Here is a 20,620-nt window from a genome sequence, read left to right on the forward strand (position 1 = left end):
CCCAAATATAGACTACCTCCCAATTCGCAAACAGAGAGCTGATTTTCTTTTGGAGGGGATGGAAACTAGGAGGGGAATTACTGGAATTGTTGAGTCTTTGTAAATTATAGTGTGGTCTAGACTTACTCTATCTGTAAAGGGTCTTGAGATAACTCTTGTTGTGATTTGATACTATAAATAAAATTGAATTGAATTGGATGTAGTTTACCTTTTTAACAAAAGCAGGACGTTCCCTTTTCATTTTCTCCTCTTTTTTCAAAATACATATGAAAGGGAACTGTACATCATTCCAACTAGTTCCAAGGTCTATTAATGCCTTTAAGCTTTTATCAAATACTCACATGTACCTGTCCATGTACTGTCTATAGTTCAGGCTAAAGGGGGTTTCAGACCACTATAAAGCCCCCACAGACTGATGCAATACCATGTAAAAACGACATAAAGTATGTCATTATTATGAATCAATGTCAGAGGAATGTTAAAGTAGTGCCATAGGATGCAGAACTTCCTGCAGTCTATTTAATGAATGATCTCCTCCTATAGCCGAAAAGTGACCCATATGGGATGAGCTGCACTACTTTCAGTTTGTTTTTGAAGTGGAAACAGGTTTTAAGCACACTTTTACTCCATATCATTAGTTCCTTGTCATGTCCACACCTGCCCTCCAAAGCACTAAATACAGAAGCAGTAGCTGCTATGTAGGTGCTGCCCTGCAGGGTTAGAGATACATCAGGGCTGCTATGATTGGTTTAAAGCAGCTACAATAAGGCCATAGGACTGGTACCTCTACTTTCAAATGCAATCTAATCTCCTACCTGGTTTTACCTGCCTCCTGGGGTGCATTTCTATTGATTGTCCCCCCTTTAGAAAACATCAGATGAAGCAATAAGGTTGTGGTCACAGCTAGAGAGTTTAGGTAATTAATGTTTTTGTTTTTTTTAAAAGCAAATTCTAAGCAAATACTGCACCATTCACAGTGTGAGACAGGGAGGAAAGACTTCTTAATGTGATAGGTATTTTCTATCTGCATGGCATTATTTCACCTAAGCCTGACATCAAAGTTTGCTCTAAGCTTTCAGAAAGTCCTTGTGCGTGGGTGTGTTGGAAAAAGAGACAGAAGGAAGACAGAGGGAGAGAGCCTTGGTTATCACATTAATTATTTCACCCAGAGCCAGGGCACAGCAGATAGCAGAGTGACTGCGGAAAGGAACTCTGCGGAAAAGAACAAAAGCCAAGTCAAAAGTTTTTCTAGTGTGTGTAGCTGTGGCTTTGCTGTCAAAAATAAAGCGAAACACAGTGACTTGGTGGGGCGGTGTGCAGTGAGCTGGGGTCTGATCCGTCTGTGTTTAAACTCAGAAAACACAGAACAGTTGAGAAACTGCTGAAGGAGGGAAACAGTCACACACACACACACGCTACATTTAAATGTCTCCCTCTAAGCCACCCACTTTTCATCCTTCATGTGATCCCACAGGTGCCAGAACACGGCTGCTAAAAATGAACATTAAAACAGGAGTGGAAACACATTGATCTCTCGGTGATTTTGAAACAGTGGAAACAATAGGAGGATGAGAGGAACAAAATGAGTCCCATGCGGCGGAAGACAGATCCCAGCCTTGACAGCAGTCGCCATGGTGCAGTGACAGGACCAGAGCTGCTGCTCCTTCCACTGGAATAAATTGATACTGATTGTTCATCTGTGTTTTCACCCTCAAGACATGTGTACGTAAGCACACAGAAACATAGCTCCAAAATTCTATCATGTCACAAACACCCAAAGAGTCAAATTTTTAATCACAGACACCCATCTGATAAATGCGGTACGCTTAGCATTTTTGCAGATAAATTAGCAAGCTAGCTGTGCTTGTGAGTAAATTATGTTGAATCAAAATTCACCCCAAAGACCTTTTAAACCCTTCTTTTAATGGAATTGGATGATGTCTACTTGCTTTGTCAAACTCAGACTGATGAAGCCTCACATTATCTTCAGATGAACTTTGGAATATGCTCCTGCAGAGAGAGAGGACGGTGTACAGTATTTTCTTCTTTATCACTTACATTGGAATTAGAATGGAATCTTTTATTGGCAAATATGAACAGGAGGAATATCTAGAACAAGCAAATGATTCAATGTTCATATGGGCACCTGACTATTGTTTTTAAAAGACTAGAACAAATGTGAAAATATTTCAATTCAGCATCTATTTACCCCATGCCATCTTATCTTGCAAGAGACACAGAAGCACTATAGTTTCATCTAAATTGCTGTAAGGAAAAGGAAAAGTTAAGCATGTCCACTGTGTGTTTTGATGCTGCTTAGCCTACCTGACCTGAAGCCTGTACTACGAAGCAAGATCAACATGTCCTGGATCTCTTTCAGTTATCCGGCTTCACCTAACCTAACAACCGTGGTCCCGCATAAGCTGTATCACGACGCTGGTTATCAACTAGTTCAGTCAACTCAGGGTTTCCCAATCCAGCGGCGCGCGCGTTCACATAAAAGAGGCGGTGTTTGCGCACCACGACCAATCGCAAGTTTCTACCAGAGCCGCTTATGTTATATATAAGAAGAGCAAATTATAATTCTACATAAATATGAAGAACACAGCCTCGGTTTTACAGGCAAAACGCAATACAGTCGCTGCTTCCTAAAACAGGAAGGAAAGCTGGCAAAAAAATAAATAAATAAATAACCGACGCTGTAGATGTTTAAATCACAACTCCAATATCACTTCCCCATCAGTCAGGACCAAGATCTGACCATAATTACACTTGAGCTTTCCATAAACTGTCGTTACTTTAGCCTATTATTTAAGTTGCAACTCTGGCAGTGGGAAGCGATCGTGAGAGCAAATAAAAAATATAAAAACATAATTCAAACCGATGTGCGCATTGGTGACACACGGCTCAAGAAGCCGATATGTAACTCCCTCCCATTAAAATATATAGTCTATATTTCATAAAAAATACCCATCAGGGAATGTTAACGGGTTGTTGGTCTCTAAATGTTTTAACTTTTATGAGCGCATCCCTCTCTCCCTCTCTGCGCACCGCCGCCTGATCTTCTTTAAGAACGGTGACGCCGTTATCAATCGAGTATTGATTGATCAGTAGGCGGTGCTTTTACACCGGTTGATCTCTAATCTCCAACTTAACCTGCTCCCGACCTGGTTAGGCGTCTAGCATGAATTACCACGGCGATTAAACCCGATAACAAGTGATCCACCTTCGTGATACAGAAAATCCTGGGTTGAACCTGAAGTTAGCTCGCTAACGCCAAATCCTGCTTCGTAGTAGGCCTACAGGCCTCTGGTCATCAATGGTAACTTTACCCTGGTTAAATGAGGGGAAAAGAAAGAAAGAAATTGTAAAATCTAATTAACACGCTTTTTATTTAACAAACATTGCAAAGTGGTGTTTTAAAGAATAGCTCCATATACACACAAATTAAAAAACAAAAAGTAGTAATGCTAGGACTGTCCATATACATTATTTAATAACTGCCTGGTATTTTATACAAGAACTATTCCTTTTTATGATTTCCTTTAAAATAAACAATGTATTGACTCATTGAATAGCGGATAGATCCTGAGCCCTGCTAGCAGCTGGGAGCTGAAATCAGACCAGCAGTGATGGAGGAATCCTAACCACTGGCTCGTTGCTGCCATCTGCTGCTCCGAGCTGCTAAACAACCTTTAGCCATGAAATGAGAACACAAGCTCAACAAGAGAGAAAACCAGACAAGTCTTAATAATATAGGTATATATTTATTCATACGTACATATTCATTTATAATCGGTTAATTGTAAAAAAAAATAAAATAAAAAAAAAATGAAATGAAAGAAAAGAACAAAAAGGAAAAGATTTACAGTAATTGTATGAACTACAGTCATTGTCAAAATTGTTTTTGAAATTTCTCAGGTGTCACTCTACCATGAACACAAACACACTGTAGATTCACCACTTGTCCTAATCCTCAACCTTAGTCCAGTATTAGGACATGAAACAAACGCATCCAGAGCATAGTAGCGTGACTTCTGTGTAAACTGGTGAAGGTCTGACAGAAGGACAAGGAGGCGTTTGATATCTTGAGGAAGAATAAATCTGGTGTTTTGCTTTGTAGAGCCGGTAGAGTATTTTGTACCATGAAGACTGAGGACAGCTTTCTTTTGTACACATGAAACCATCAGGAGCAGGTTGAGTATTACCACCTGTAATCATTCAAAGTGTTTTGCCTTAAAAGCACATGTTGTCTGCACTCATGACTCAGCCTGTGCCACATATCCAGTGCATGACAAGGGCAAGCAGGTGTTACAACCAGGCTCATAGTCTAAATCCTATGACTTTTCCTTTTACCTCCAGTTAATGGTCTTAACCCCGGAGCACAATGACAGAGTACATTAGATATATCTGCCATTTTGACTCTTAGTTGTTAGTTAATCCCCCATAAATCCCCATTCAAACAAAACCGATCAGACTGGATTACACCGGATTCATCTCAGTTTGTATTCTCCAGCCTGGCGTAGCTGTCAAATCTCAAACTGAATAGAATCAGCATTCAGTGTTTTGCCTGTTGGCTTGCATCTTAAAACCAAAACGAGGACATTTGTGAGTGGTCAATATTCCACACTGGGTTTACCCATGACAGTCTTGTTTGATGTAGTTGAGCAGGGTGCATTATAGGAGGAAAAGCAAGGCATACAAATAAAAGAGAGGAAAGCCCACATATGGGAGAAAAATCTGATTCTGCTAAAGTGGCACACAATGCCTGATCATCCATCCCGAGGTCTTCTCCTTGATGGAAACATTCAATAAGTAGAACCTACATCATACATACATACATACAGAACTTCTCAACTCTTGCATTTAAAAAAAAAAAAAAAAAATCCAACTCAAATTTCAACATTTATTACAATTGCACTGGCGTCAACTCTTCCCTTGGACAAAGGCTACACTCTGGACATTTAGTAACAATAAACTCTTAATGAAAACACAAACACCATCAGATCAAAACTGAGGACTGGAAGAGGGCTCAAACTCAACTTGGAGAAACTGAACTCATGACTTCAAACACGAAGCAGGCGCAATTCAAACCACACCAAAACAGAAATGCAAAAGAAGAGAAAAGGTAGAGATCCAGAGGGAATCAAAGAAAAGCAGTAAAAGACATTTATAAAAAAGGAAATGGGAAGAAAAAAAAAAAAAAAAAAAAAAAAAAGGACACGGAATAATGCAGGTACAAGTGCAGGAGAAGATAATCCATAAGAAAAGGCTTCAATACTTTATAGGGCGGGGGGCCGAAGTCCATTAATCATTCTGTCATATCAGGCCAGAATTGCGCGCTCAAGATTCAGCTGACTTCCTCTTTCAGTGACTCCATCGGTCTGATGCGCTGTATACCTCCGGCAGCGTCACTGGTAGCAGACAGACGGAGGAGGTAACAGGTGGTAACAGGGTGTAACACACTGTCACTTTGTCCCCTGCAAGGCCTCATAGGAGTCGAGGAGTCGCTGATGCCACTCCGATGTCCTCTCACTGCTGCGTGTGGTTCACCAGTTCCTCGTCATCAGAACCGTCACCGATGCAAAAACAAGAGCAACTAAATGAAATCTCCCTAACTGAAAATAGACGTACTTTGATTGTTTTCAGTTGGCTTTTTCTTTCCATTGTTCTGGTCTGACAGCATGAATTCATGTAGTAATGTCAGACTTTTTTTTTTTCTTCTCCATTCTGTCAGAACTCAACTTTTCTGTTGTTGACATGAGCTTTCCCAGCCCAGCATCAGTTCTTCTGTCAAACTCCAGATTAAGTGGTGGCTCATTTTGACTGTCCAAAGCTCCAGCACATATTCTAACACACTTAACAAATGTGTGAGCTTCGCCATAGTTCCCTCTGAAAGACCCATCGACCGAAATCTCTGCCCCATCTCATATCATCATCTGTCGTTTAGCTGGCTTCGACTCTCGGACTCCACAGTCCTCATATATATTTACAATTAGATTTTAAAAAACTAGAGGTGTTACATGCAACATTTGGCATCTTCTCAAGTCCCCACTTGTGAGTCTAAATTGGTGTCCATTTTTTTTTTTTTTTTTTTTAGAAAAATATTAAACTTTGTCTTTTTTTGTCTTCAGTATATTGAAGCTTCTGATTGTAACAGAGACACAGAGAGAGGTGAGGGTACAGGTGTAGCAAGCTCAGTGTGTGCATGAAGATGTGTTGTGTGTGTTAGTAAATCGCAGTCTTGAATTCTGAGATGGTCGTCTTTGTAAAGTGTCTCATTGCTTTACTGTAAGTGCAAATAGCTGCAAGTATGTTTTTTGTTTTTTTAAATCCCAAAACTAGGCTTTCTTCCTGCTTTTTGTGTGTTGGAGGTGTCTGCAGTTTACTGGCTGCATCGCTGCTCCTTTTTGAAATAAACAGCCAGCAGAACAAAGTAGCTCCCGTCTCGAGGTAGCTGTTAAGTGACCTTCAACACAGAGGGAACTATGTGTGAGTGGTTAAGAGGGATTTTCAGCCTTTTCAATATTCTGTTTAGAGGCTAGAACTGTAATCTGTCTCAAAGTGCTGAATAAGAGAAGAGGATCACTTCCCCTAAAATACAGAACAATGGTTTTAGATGTGAAGATTCTTCTTTACTTCCATTTGATGAAAAGTTAAATTCTTTAAAAGTGGGGACCACATTTGATTTTTACATAACCCTCTTTGTAATACTGGTTTGTCCACTGAACACAGACCAGGAATGTTCTGGCATTCTTTTAAGCGATAATCTGTGCATGGTAGTGTGTTGTGTCTGTACTGTATTTGTGTGGTGGAGAGATTCGGGAATGTTTTTGGGAACGTTACCGAAGACCTTGTAGCATGTTTTGGCTTTCTCCCTCTCTCTGCAGCTCCAAAAGGGGGGACACACCAGCACGTACTCTATGACAGGGCGCCAGGAGGGGGGCAGCAGGTCAGGGGTCAAGTGCCAGGCTGCAGGGAGCGTTGACAAGGGACACCATGAGAGGAAAGGGGAGGGTTGTTGTCTTTACATCATAGCAGGACGCAGCAGCGGCAAAACCTCTGACGGCTGCCCCCGACAGAGGGGGGCGGAGTGACGGGAGCAAAGTATGCATGCACTTTGATGTTAGGCAGGTGGGTCTGTGGAGAGGAGAGAAGGAAAAACAGATTGAAATGTGTTAATGGATAGTACAAATACTTTATTTACAAAAAATGTTTCCAGTCAGGCTGTGATTCATTTAAATTAAAATTAAAGATAGGCATGAGATCTAATGCTGATGAGAACAGTTCTCTCTGGACAGAGCGATCACTCACTGTTTGCATTTCACACCTTAGTTTTGATCCATCACATCTTGTGGGTGGAGCGGTGACTCCAACACCAGAGTTTAATTTGGACAAAATGTATGTATCTAATCAGCCCAAACATATGTGGCTGTGTAGCCCTGATCCCAGTCAGTCATACTGCCTATTACGCTCCACTTACACTCCTGCTTCCTCACCATTAGTCAAACATCTTTTTAAATGAATATGAATGAAACATACAAAAGTATTAAAATATAGAATAAAGTATTAAAATAATCGACTAGCTGAGACTGATTGGTGGCACTTTGAGAACACAAGGCTGTGATTGATGATGTATGTGTATGGTTTGGAGTTGATGAATTGCGCAGCACGAGTTGATAGGTTTGGGACTATAAGGGATGAAAATCATCCTGTCCGCAGGACTATAACCTTTCATTTAACTGTGTTAATGATAGAATTGTCTATTTATCCTTTTATTTTATTGATCTTTTGTTTCTAGTATGGTTTTGTTTCTTTGCTTGGTTCCGTTTTAAAGCTACTTATTTTTGTTCACTTTTAATGTTCTCTTTATGTACTGTATTGTGTTATTTTGAATATGTGTCAGACCCCAGGAAGAACAGCTGCAGCCCTGCTGTAGCTAATGGGGATCCTAGTAAACTAAAAAACATGGAGACTGTAGTGCTGCTCAGCAGTTATGCTCTTTGCCCTCACCTTAGTATTGTTCTAAGACAGCATTTAGTGGCAGCCCTGAGTGACATGCTGCTGAAATGAAGTGGCATCTTGAATATTATGTTAGGTTCAATTAAAATCACTCGGACTCCTACTTTACACCCACCAGACATCAAATATATGCTACATGCTTCATAGGTCGCTAAGAAGTTTGCATTTAGGATGGCCTTACAGTAAAAAGGAACTACAAGTGCCTTGTGGAGTTTCCTTTAAAACAAACAAGTGTTGTTTACATTCTGTGCTCACCTTGCGACACATTTCCTTCCTTATAACATTTGCAAAGCTGATTGTTTTCTTAATTTAAAAAACTGCATTGTACTTGCATGCAGTCTTCTCTACCTTAGCTGTTGAATTACTGCGTTTCTTGGTGGGTTACTCTCGCCTGTTGATCAGTGGAATAGTGTAAAACCACTGACAGGAACGTATATCATGTCACCTGTGTGCATACATGCAAACTAAAACGGGGACCCACCCACTCATAAAAAAAAAAAAACTGCTAGATAGCTCTAGTAGAGGTCAGAAACAGGGTCCACAGGGTACCTTAAGGGGGAGCTGAACATTAACTCCCTCATCAAAAAGGCACAATAGAGGATGAGCTTCCTGCAGCAGCTGAAAAAGTTCAACCTGCCAAAGACAATGATGAGGCACTTCTACATCATCTGCCATCATTGATACCATCCTCACCTGCTCCATCACCACCCGAGACGCTGCTGCCACAGCCAAGGACAAGGGCAGACTGCAGCGTATCATCCGCTCTGCTGAGAAGGTGATTGGCTGCAATCTGCCGTCCCTCCAGGACCTGTATGCCTCCAGGACCCTGAGGCGGGCAGGAAAGATTGTGGCTGATCGCTCCCACCCTGGACACAAACTTTTTGATACACTCCCCTTTGGAAGAAGGCTGCGGTCCATCAGGACCAAAACATCGTGCCACAAGAACTGCAGTGGGCGTCATCAACAAGGCCCAGGATCCCCAACCCTTAGTCACTACACGTTACATTTACTATTCTCGTTGACATTTGCACATCTATACTGTAACTTTTCACATCCCCTGATCAATATTTTTGCACACCCTGCAGCAAATTGTACATCCTATTCTTTCCCTTTCTAAAATAGTTATAATGTACATATGTTATTTTGTTAGCATCTTTTTACATATTTTTTAATTGCAATATATCTATTCTGTATTTATGTTGTTGGCTGTAGCAGTACTTTGCCATATTGTTTATTCCCTTTTTCCATATGTTTTTTTTGTATGCACCAAATACACCAGGGCAAAATCCTTGCAATTGAAAACTTTGGTAATAAATATGATCCCAATTCTGATCAGGGATAGTGTTTGTGCAGCTCAGTGAGATGCCTTTACCAAAGGTGCAGTGGCTGCACAAAAGATGTGATTTTATGGAGGTAAAGGGTTGACTTCTACTAATCATCTATAAGCAGTGGGAAGCCGTTTTGTGGGAAAGGTCTACTGTACTCCATTTCAGTCTAAAACTAACCTGGATGGCTGAGCCCGGACTTACAACCAATGGGCAGTGCCAAAGATAAAGCAGAGCTTTAACATTTAGAGGTCCCAAACCCTCTTAACATCATTCAGCATAAAGCCAATTAAAATGTATACATTTGTGACACTGATCGGATACAATTTTGCACCAGAATGACCTATGATGAGCTCACAAAATGGGTGTTTACAGTACATTCTACATATGAATCAGTGCTTACTTGTTGTTAGCCAATTAGGGCTGCTCCTTCTTAGTCGATTAGTCGACTGATCGGTCGTTTTGGTCTTAGTCAACTTAGATTTCTTTAGTCGATTAGTCATGTTTTATGCTTTTTTCATGCTGAATGACTTATTTCCAAGAAACGTACGAGCACATCTCTGGTAAACACAAGAATTAAAGTGCCGCTTTTGCATGACTCTTTGCGGAGAAACTCAGATTTACAGATCTGACGATTAAATCAACTAATCGATTAGTCGATACAATTGAATGAGCGTTAGTCGACTAAGAATTTCTTCAATCGAGCACAGCCCTATAGCCAACGCATCTTACCCTTAGTCTCTTGATGCCGGCGCGGGTGATCTGCTGGCAGTCATAGAGCTCGATACGATCCAGACTATGGCAGTTCTTAAGGTGCTCCAGCGAGGCGTCTGTGATCAGGGGGCAGTTGTCCAGCTCGATCACCTCCAGACGGTCGTGAGCACAGGGGCCGCTGCCGAGGTGTCTGATGCCATCATCGGTGATCAGCTCACAGTGAGATAGACTCTACGAGAGTACCAACACAGGAGCTACATTACTCAACTGTCTGCTAGAACAAGCTGTGATGTGGTGCTTGTAAATACTACAGGAGTGGCAGCCATACACTCACCAGGACTTGCAAACGAGGGCAGTGGATAGACAGCTGGATGAGTGTTCCATCTGTGATCTGATGCAAAAAGAAAAAGGTCATAACTGTAGTCTCCATACAACAACGGTGGAAACAGTATTTGGGTGTTGCTCGGACTGTTTATTTACCTGCACACATTCTTCTAAATCCATCTTTTCAAGCTCGTGACAATTCTGCAGCGGAGAAAGAGACAAACAGAGAGAAACAATATGATCTAGTGTGTGCAATCTTGAAATATTTTGTTTTTCAGATGTTTTGGGAATAAAACAAATGTGACATCAACTTCAAATATTTGAACCTGTAAGCATAAAGTCATGCAACCAAGAAGTAGATGCCACACTCACCCTTGCTAATGTAGTGAAGCCCACATCTGTAAGCTGAGAGCAGCGAGCCACTTCTAATATTCTAAAAAGGAGAAAGAGGAGCAGAGAGTTGTACTGTACAATGACATCACTTAAAGTCTGTCACTTTTTGGGACTTCAACTGGATCTAGTGAGGCTTGAGATAACTTTAACTACAGAAAGGTCCATTTATATTCCTCTCCACGATCTCCATTATTACCTTAATATTTACTGCAGGATTAAATAACTAATCAAGTTTTTATGCTAATTATGTTACAATGACAAGCAAATCCACCCCTGCAAGCCATTTCATCTTAAAATGAAGCTTAAAAAAAAATAAAAAATAGTTCAGGGTCGGGGAAGCGGTGGATGGTTAAGTTCAGAGTGAGGATGTGTGTGTTTGTATGCACATTTACCTGAGGCGAGGGCAGTTCTGTCCCAGGGCGTGCAGGATGGCGTCTGTGATATTGGCACAGCCCGACACACACAGAGACTGCAGGCGGTGACAACCCCGGCAAATTGTGATGAGACCCTCATCTGTGATCTGCTGCTTAAAGAAAGAGACTGTATTTGTGTGTTTGTGTGGTGGGGTCACCTAAATCCCAAACAATTGTAAGATGTGAAAACATACCAACTTTTCCTTTGCTCACTGGTAACTTTGCATCAAACACAATCAGTGTGTGACTTGACATATATTCATGTACCTTAACACCCAGCTAATGAGAGCAATTTCTTTTCTCCTGCATTTTCTGTTTTAAGTATTGCTCTGTGGAGATCAGGCAGAGGAAGAACAGGTAAGAAATAGCTAAGCAAGAGAAAAGGAAGAGGAGGAGTAACAACTGGGACAAGGTGAGACGATGAGCTCCTGAGGTGTGAGATGAGGAGGAGATGGAGAGAGGGAGGAGGAGGATGACAAGAGCATTCAGGTGGTGATGAAGGAGGGGAATTTTACTGGAAAGTAACCAACAGTGTTTGTGTACTTTATGCCAAAAGTCCAGATGCAGGAGTTTTATAACAATCGTTTACAGCGATGCATTAAATTTAAACAATATGAAATGAGACTACAGAATGTTATTGAAATTGCAAAACTGTTGTGTTTTTCCAGATTAATGGGATTCATCTTCTAGCATGGTTAAGTGTACTTACTGAGCATGTCTGCAAGTTGAGTGTGACCAGCTCTGGACAGTGACCCCCGATATGCTTCAGAGCCTCGTCCTCGAGCTGCGGAAGAGAGTGACAGAGAAGAGAAAACAGTCATCTGACATTAAACTACACTTATTAAATGTATAAATCAAGCACACTAAGATTTTCCCACCAAACCCCTCTACTGTCACTGATTTAAAAAGGATGTTAATTATGTTAAAAACACCTCTTATAGCAGCAAGACAAATCAACCTCTAAAACCTCTGGCAACTGTCAGTACACATTGTGATTTGTTTTGCCCTTTAAATTAATGATCTGTGACATCTTCATCGAAATACGTGGTTGCATTTTCACACCGTAGTGTTGACTAGAACAGGATAGTGCTATATATTAAGGCGTTCACAACTGCTGTAAACCGTGTCTGGCATGCCCTTCCACATAAACATCCTCTGTTACACAGGAAGTGATGCATTTCATGTTTGCGGTAGCAGCAACTGTGTTCTATTGGAATGAGGAATAAGAGGAACTTGGTAGTTAGTGTGATGAGCGAGTGCACGTTGAGCAAAAAGAACAGAGCACCTAAGAAGTCACCAATGGAACCAAACAAAGTTCGACAAATGAGGTTGCTTTTCAGATTTATCCAAATAAATTGTATACTGGATTAAATCATCTGCAACTCATTATGCTCTAAGAACCTACACCATCAGCCATTGGTCTGCATCTCCAGCTCATACTAAGTACACACCATACCTGTGTGCATCCCTTGAGGAAAAGGCCTTTGAGTCCAGGACAGCAACGCACCAGGGCCTGGATGCCATCCTTGGTGACCTGATCACACCAGGAGATGTTGAGCTGCTCCAGCAGGGGACAACCCTCACTGACAGGAGGGAATTAGAAAAAAAAGACAGGTGAGAGGTAGGAAAAAAAATAAATAAAAGAAAAATAATCAAGAAAAAAATTGCAAAAGAAGACAGCAATTTTGAACAACCCACACACAAAATCAAATGCTAACATTTAAGTATTTACTTTTATTTCATGTGTGACTGGTGTAGGTTAAACAGAGGAAATCAATGAGGGATGATAGGTGGTATCAAAGAGTGTTGAATAAAGGATTGTATGTTTAATGGAAGTATACATCACAACGTTGACCCTACAAACCTGAGAGCTTTGAGGGACAGGTTGGTGATTGAGGTACAGGAGGCGAGGTCCAGGTGCTTCAACTTTGGGCAGAACTTACTGAGGCTATTACAGGTGCTGCAGAAGAGAAAGACAATGAGCGTTTTGAAGGAGAAGTGGCATTATGATACACTGGCATCCCAGAAGAACACACATACCTGTCAGTGATCTTGGTGCAGCCATTCAGACTAAGCAGCTCAATGTTCCTGCAGTTCTGCGAGAAAGTCCTACAGAAAGAAAACAAAACAGTCAATCAGAACTTGTCGGTTTCGCTCTCCCCAGGGTCTGAAGTTAAACTACAATTTCTGTAAGGCCAAGTTCTCGACAAGCTCACCTCAGGGCACTGTCACCCACACCCAAGCAACCCCGCAGGCTCAGCTTCCTAAGAAACCCCCCACATCGCTTTGAGATGTTCTCCACCACCCGGCCCTGTAAGAAAAACAATTGGCTCAGCCTGCTGTGTTTGTTTCTACACCTCCATTTAAAGTAATGACACATTATAAGTAAAGTGTGAAAGGTAAAGTACACAGCAAAGATTGAAGTTACAGGTAAACGTAAAGTAGCAGATTTACTCACCTCAATGTCCCTCTGAAAGTCAAAGAGGTCGATTCGTTGCCAGTTGCTGCCATCCAAGGCCAGAACATTCCAGGACTGAGAGCAGGGAGGGAGAAACGGACATTTAGGGTCAAGTTTGTTCTCAAACATACCACAGGAACACACACCAAAACACACAGACAAACAAGCACAGTCGCGCACACATGCATACACACGTACACCTTGTGAACACAGACTCACCCGTGAGACCTGGGCACAGCGACAGAGTGTCACCACATCCAGAAAGGAGAAGATTCTGGAAGACAGACAGGGACGGTTTAGAGACCCTGATCCCCGCTGCCAGAAGCTTCCTCTTTGCACTAAACTGACCAACTCAACCCTGCTTCAGCTTTCACTTACAGCACAGGGGCGTGAGTAAATCAGCTAATATTGTCTTTGACTGTTGGCAGGATGAATGGGTTTACTCAAAGTAGGGTCCTGGCGAGGAAGACACACAATCTGCTTCTAAGGAACAGAGCTGGAATCTAACTAGAAGATCCCTCAATGCAGCAAAAACTGTATAAGGGTTGAAGCAGGGATGCAGTGAGTCCCAGCACAGCCTGCCAGCCTCACAAATCAGGGCACTGAACCTGGCCAAGCAGCACAGAGTCAGCAGCACAGGCAGCTTGGCTGGCAAGGCCGAGGCTTGAGTTATGGCCTTCATTTTCTGTTTGCTCAGAGGATCTTTTTTTTTTTGCCGGATATCAATTTGAATGTTTTATAGCCTCAGGGATCTGTTTTTAAATTACAGTTTGAAAATTGGGGGAGCAGAGTAGGGTGGGGAAATGAGGGGAAACTTGCATCCTGGTGATTGGTTTAGTTGAAATATTTGTTAAAGGGCAAGTGAGCATACAGTATAGGATCGCGAGATGTGCAATGTGTGTGTGTCTGTGTTTAGGAGTTGTAGAGGGAGGAGGGTGATGCAAGGCCAATTGTGACTCTGTGTATGACTGGATGTGCTGATTGGGAGCGAAGCCAAGAAGGTAAATATGCAACATGCCATTTTTGCTTGCAAAACATTTTTTTATTTTTTAAATGTCACTCACCGTAGCAACAGCTCCTTAGGCAGCTTCTTATTGATGGCCGCCTCATCGCTGTTTGTGAACATCTAAAAACGGTGCAGAGGATAATATTATTCCTGGCAGTTTTACCATAGCCAGGGCCCCCTCAAACCACTCACCTCACTAAAGGATGGCCCCAGCATATAAACAAAGATAAATGATCGTAATCTCATCAGCTGAGATAGCTTCAATGTAAAGTATTGGAAAACACTGGGGTGACCGAAGATAAAGCAGCACAGGAGACTGGGATTTGTGTCTTCTAAGCAAAATCAGCAGAATTGGACTTTGTACTGTCGACTACAGAGCTGGGATGGCCTCTGCTTTCATATTATCTTTTCTGCATACATATTCTTGCCATACCTCCTGACTGTGTTGTTTACACTGTTAAATAAACATCAGCATACTGGAATAAGTTACAATATGTCATTTGTGACTCTCAGACGAAATTGCTCCACATTCTGCAAATAACCAATGGATTTCCACACAAATTATCGCATGCTGTGTAAGCGCAAAACTAGCCTATAATCCACAGAAAAGGCCTCAGTACATAAAGAGAAAATAAATTTGCATTTATTAAGACCCAGCTACTTAGACACACATAAACACGACTCCAGGGTTCCCATAATTTATGGGAAATAATACTCTGCCAGATTGCAAAATATAAGACGTTCATACAATGACGTTTGGGTGGATCCACTCACTCACAAAATTGCAAATGAAGCAACACCTGGCCAAATCCATTTTCCTATATATTTAGAAAGATAAATCTAAACTAGTGACAGGGTAATTGAGAGGTGGGGGCTTTAGTGTGTAAATAAAAAGTGCACATGCTATTTACAGGAGGCAAACATCTGTAACAAGATCAAAAAGGAATTTGCATGTCCTTATAGGTACAAATATGAAGCTTCCATGATCTCAAAATAAATGAAATGTTTATTGGTGTTGTAAAATAAATAATGAATGGGTCCTGGAGTTTACTGTGTGCTATTTTGATTATGTGCGTCTATCCTAAAACCTCATTTACAATACATTCAGATTTTGATGGAAAAACGTATTGATCAGCTCATAAAAAAAAAAAAAAACAGATGACAGGTCTGCCTTTTTAGAAATCCAGTCAGCTCTGGGTCAAAGCCTCTCCATGTCTGTCTGACACGCACCTTTCTGGCCAAATAATCCAGGGCCAATTCCAAAGAACCAGATGCTCATGGTCAACGGGCATAAACTGTCCCCTTTTGTAATCAAACATAAAATAAACCTGATGCTGCATGAATGTGAGCATTATGTTTTCTCCACTGGTCAGCTATAGCCAGTGAGGCATGAGGAAAAAAAAACTGGGTGAGCTGTAACCTCCAGCTAAAGCAAAAAAGTCATAATACTTTTAGAAAAACACTTATTTATGTTGCTTCCTGAAAAGACAAAATCAGTTTGACACTTGTAACTGTGACTTGCACTGTTAGTTGACATTAAAGCAGTGGCTAAATTTGGTTCAGATATTTAATTTATCCTTCCCTACATCCATAGATGTAGTTAAGGTCAAATTATATAATATACCCAGAAGACAAGCCATCAGCAATTAACAGATTCTTTTTGGCCTACAGTTTAAACTGCTATAACAAATCTTACATCAATACACCCAAGTATACAGAACGTAGTGGTAATGTCAATCACAATATGATTACTGTTTTCATATTCCTTTTAATTGGGGAAATATAATCAGGGCTCATTAGATAATACGCTATTAATCTCCAGCGGGGAAATTCGTTTGGCAGCAGTACAACAGAAATACTGTACAAAAATACAAATAAGTATAGAAAGTAAGAAAAAAAATATAAGAGGTACATAATGTAAAATAGAATTAAAAAAATAGAAACTATAAACTATACAGAGCATTTGGAGACAGATGACATGATAAAGTGAGTGGTGGTAATGAAGTGACAGTGGTGTGATTAATAGCAGCAGTCTCATTAATGCCCGTCTACTTTTCAGAGGGCTGTCCTTTGTTTAGGGCTAGTATACAACAGATCACTATCTACAGCAGAGCAGTAAAGCTAGACAAAATACAAGAGGACATTTCTGGAAATGCCTGTCAAAATAAAACTCTCCCTAGCATACAATGTAGCAATTGGGTTTGACCACTGTGCATTTTTGATGACCTACAATAACTATTTTATCTTTACTGTCAGACTTCTTGTACAATTAGCCTTCTGGGCTAACTCTATTGAAATAACCTAATAGGTTGTAGTGTGTTTTTATACCATATCCTTCAACTAAAGTGCACGGATAAATTCTATTAATTTTCATCAATAAAGATTCACCAATAAATAGTTACCATTGTCCCTGACAAATAAACCAAGAAATGAAAATGGCATGTTTAAATTACAAACATGCTAAAAAAAAAACAATTAGTACAGTACATGCAACTTCAAAATCAGATTTAAATAAATGTTTCTTATGGACTTTTATAATAAAAACTCTAGGCTAAACCAAACTGTATCACATCCATCATGTTAGTTGTAAATGTCACTGACTGCATGCATTTTTCAGACAAACTTAAAAATGTTGCTGTTTAAGATTAGCACCTTTCTCAGACTAATTGTGACCGACTAAGCATAAATAGGTTTATACATGGGCATATCAATATTCAGTCTATGTATTAGACTTGTATGGACTTACAGTGTCTACGTGTAAAGAAATTGTGATGGAACAAGGGCTGTAACTTTCTAAATCTATACAGTGTCAAAATGGACAATTTAAAATCACCTTTCACTAAAAACCATAAGTTGAAGAAAGACTGGTAATTACTCCAGTTTAAATAAAAGCTATGGCGCAGATACCTCCTCAACAGGAATTTAACAGAAAATGTGCAACTTTTATTTTAAAGTCAAGGACGCGCCACTTCCGGTTTTCTCCTGCCCCAAATCCTCTTAACTTGACACAGTAGCTCTATCGCAGCTGTCGGGCCAGAAGGTAACGGCCTGAATCTTTTGAGTCCTCAGCTGTTGCAACGTTAAAAATAAATAAAACCACACACAAATCCCACGCTAGCTGGAGATTAAACAACACCAAGTGTCCAGGCTACACAGCCCAATGTCACCGGCAGGATATACAAGCGTTCACCAAAATATTTAGCTACGTACGCTTGCGGCTGCGACACAAAGTTTGCACAATGGTAAATGCTACAGAACTAACACAGGAGCTTAGTGTGTCAATGTGGCCCTTCTGCTATCTGTATGGGTTATGGTGTGTGTTGTATTGTGGCAGTCTGGGCCTATCTGTTGATCGTTTCTCTGCTAACACGGGGTGCATGGCAGACAAAACCCGAGGCCCCCACAACCGCAGCGACCATGAACATGCACAACAATCCTGCTCATCTAGACAACCCAACAAAAGTATAAAAATCACATCCCGGCAGACATGAGGACAATTTTAAAACCGCTTCTTAGAAAAGTGAAGTCAACAAATGTATTTTCCTGGTAAATTATGTGTGTCGGAGCTGTCCTCGGCGTGCTATGTAGCCTCAGTGTCTTTGTTTTGACGGCGCAAAGTAAAACGAGGATAACATTTTAGGACCCTAAAAAAAACTCTTTTGATGAAATAAATAACGCGATAGGTTCGGTGGTTAAATACCGACAGATGTCCTTACTGAAATAACATGCCATGCCTAGGCTATGTTTTTTTTTTTTTTTTCCCCAACCAAACAACAGCGTTTGACCTAATCCCAAACATTGACTGCGGAAGCTGCAACAGCCTCACCATAAGCGCAGTTTTACACTAAATACAATGACAGTCACCATGTAGGCCCATATCCTAACGTGTTTAACAGCTACGTTGAATGTGTGTCAATGACTGTCAGGTAATATTAATGGTCAACTCACCTCAAACCGGCTCCGCGAAACACCATTTACCTCCTTCCCCATTTCGGACGCTGGTTACCGACTCAATGAATTCGGTACAGGCGAAGTAAAATGCAGATACGGGCCCTCTTCCTGCCGATTCCCCTCCACGACTATCATGCTACCGTCCTCTCGGTATGCTCCTGGGTGCGATGTCGTTGTTTTTCGGCCTGTAAAACAAACTGCAATACCTCTTGTTCCTGATAAAATAGGAGCTCCAGGCAGGAGCAAGCCAATAAGCCAGTTCTCTTATCTGCTCGCTTCGCAGTCACCTCCTCCTCCCCCTACAGGTTTCCATCCATCCACACAATAGCCCTACAGGAATAGGACCTGGCAGCCTAAAATGGAGCTTGTAGGCTACTACGCCTACATCACTTAGAAATAATAAATATAATGAAACTGCGCTAATGCATATTACCCAAGCACAAAAAAACGTCTGCTTGCTACTAGCCTACTGTTGGCTGTTCCTTCGTGCGGGCCGCGTAGCCTAAAGCCCAGGAGCAAAGATATCAAAACGGGGTGTCGACCTTTTGACAGTCCCCGTAGCACGAATACCTGGCTAGCAACAGCTGGGTTCATGACTAGATAGACTATGAAATTATAAAAAATAAAAAAGGTTTGATCCCAGTTGGTGTATAGATTTTAACACCACAATGCAAAGAGAGATTATGACTATAGGCCAACATAGCCTAGTTGATGCTTTCCCCGATATAACCGAAATAACAAATAGCATGTAGGCTATGTCTAATATGGTAAAGTTATGATGGGCAGTCATTGAAGTGTGGGCCAATTAAAGCGTTCATAATTTTTGTCACAATAAGATTTGTGTACTATACGGGCCACAGAAGCGAAACGTTTGTCCTTTTCTGACACATTAGCCATTTAAAACCGTATTAACTCTATTCTATTGCATTCATTGTTCTCAAACATACATTGTAACCATGGATGTATTAAGGATTGTAACCTGTTGGTTATGGTTATTACTGTGGGAAACGCCACTTCCTTCTTTCTCATTGACCACGCCCCAGTTAGACAGCAGAGCCAATCAGCATCCAGGGCGGCAGCTCGTCATAATGCGTAATCACACGCTTGACGGAAATTTAACTTTTTATTTGTTCTATGTGTTTCTTTCCCCACCTTTGAAAAATCTGAGTTAGTTTCTAGTATTTGAAAATGCTGTTTGATTGAAATACCACCTAAAATAATTGCATAATTGCTGCTGCATGTGAAACTATCGTGCTGGTTTTAGAAATAAATGTTTATTTAGAATAAATAGAATGCAATATATGATGTCATACTTGGCTTTTGCCGTTGTAATAAAAGGCCCAACTGCAACAGTACAAATCTAGTAGTACCAGTGTGGGAAGCATGCTATGAATAGCATGCTATTGTATATTACTTGTTCAACCAATTTATGTTTAATGCATGATGAACTTTTTTTTTAAATGTTGGTTTGCAAAACCAACTTGAACTCCTTGAAGAAAAACTTTATTTAAATGTTATATCCATTTCCACTCTTCCCTGTAAGTCTGACTTAACTGTTTCCTACTAGACCTAACTTGTGACTTGAGACAAACATAAAATATGCTTTTGTCACATACAGTATTTTGGCAATATCAAAAAGTAGCCTCCATACAACTCCTCACTCCTCCCACTGTATCAAACTCTACAATTCATCTACTCACGCAGAGAGACAGACGTGGTTTCATTAATACATCCATGGGTATCTCCAGCTGCCTTTTTCAGCTCTGTTTGGGTTTGCACCTTATCAACCTTTAACTGCTTACTTTTGGCATGTGTATATTTTTGACTTTATACCTGTTAACACGTTCACATTTCTGGCATTGTGAAGGTTTGGTTTTTGCACCTTATTGAAAACCTTTTGTTTATTTGCACTAGCCTACTCACTTTCAGGGCCCATGGGCAGTTGCCCACTTTGCCTGTTAGTAATACAGCCTTGCCATGTTTACAATTTAAAACCCACCATGATCCCGATATA

At 40.8% G+C, this 20,620-nt stretch overlaps 1 protein-coding gene across 1 annotated transcript; it reads right to left on the reverse strand.

The window, feature by feature from the left end:
• Positions 1–3,747: 3,747 nt before the first annotated feature.
• fbxl20 (F-box and leucine-rich repeat protein 20) lies at positions 3,748–19,613 on the reverse strand. Its single transcript, XM_039823784.1, has 15 exons — positions 18,604–19,613; positions 14,714–14,775; positions 13,869–13,923; positions 13,650–13,724; positions 13,408–13,502; positions 13,232–13,300; positions 13,056–13,151; positions 12,648–12,774; positions 11,901–11,975; positions 11,171–11,301; positions 10,758–10,818; positions 10,542–10,586; positions 10,396–10,452; positions 10,080–10,292; positions 3,748–7,140 (listed from the first exon to the last, which is right to left on the reverse strand). Exons 1-15 carry the CDS (start codon positions 18,643–18,645, stop codon positions 7,033–7,035), a joined length of 1,311 nt encoding a protein of 436 aa, XP_039679718.1. The 5' UTR covers positions 18,646–19,613; the 3' UTR covers positions 3,748–7,032.
• Positions 19,614–20,620: the final 1,007 nt, after the last annotated feature.

The sequence above is a fragment of the Perca fluviatilis genome, chromosome 15 (assembly GCF_010015445.1).
Source record: "Perca fluviatilis chromosome 15, GENO_Pfluv_1.0, whole genome shotgun sequence".
Taxonomy (NCBI): domain Eukaryota; kingdom Metazoa; phylum Chordata; class Actinopteri; order Perciformes; family Percidae; genus Perca; species Perca fluviatilis.

What these genes read in the sequence shown, in the direction of transcription:
- fbxl20 (XM_039823784.1), bottom strand. Translation starts at nt 18,645, where the DNA reads ATGGGGAAGGAGGTAAATGGTGTTTCGCGGAGCCGGTTTGAG. An exon ending in GTGGGTGACAGTGCCCTGAG is followed by an intron (nt 13,301 to 13,407) that starts GTGAGCTTGTCG and finishes TTCTTTCTGTAG; the next exon opens with GACTTTCTCGCAGAACTGCA. An exon ending in TCAACTTGCAGACATGCTCA is followed by an intron (nt 11,302 to 11,900) that starts GTAAGTACACTT and finishes TTCTTTAAGCAG; the next exon opens with CAGATCACAGATGAGGGTCT.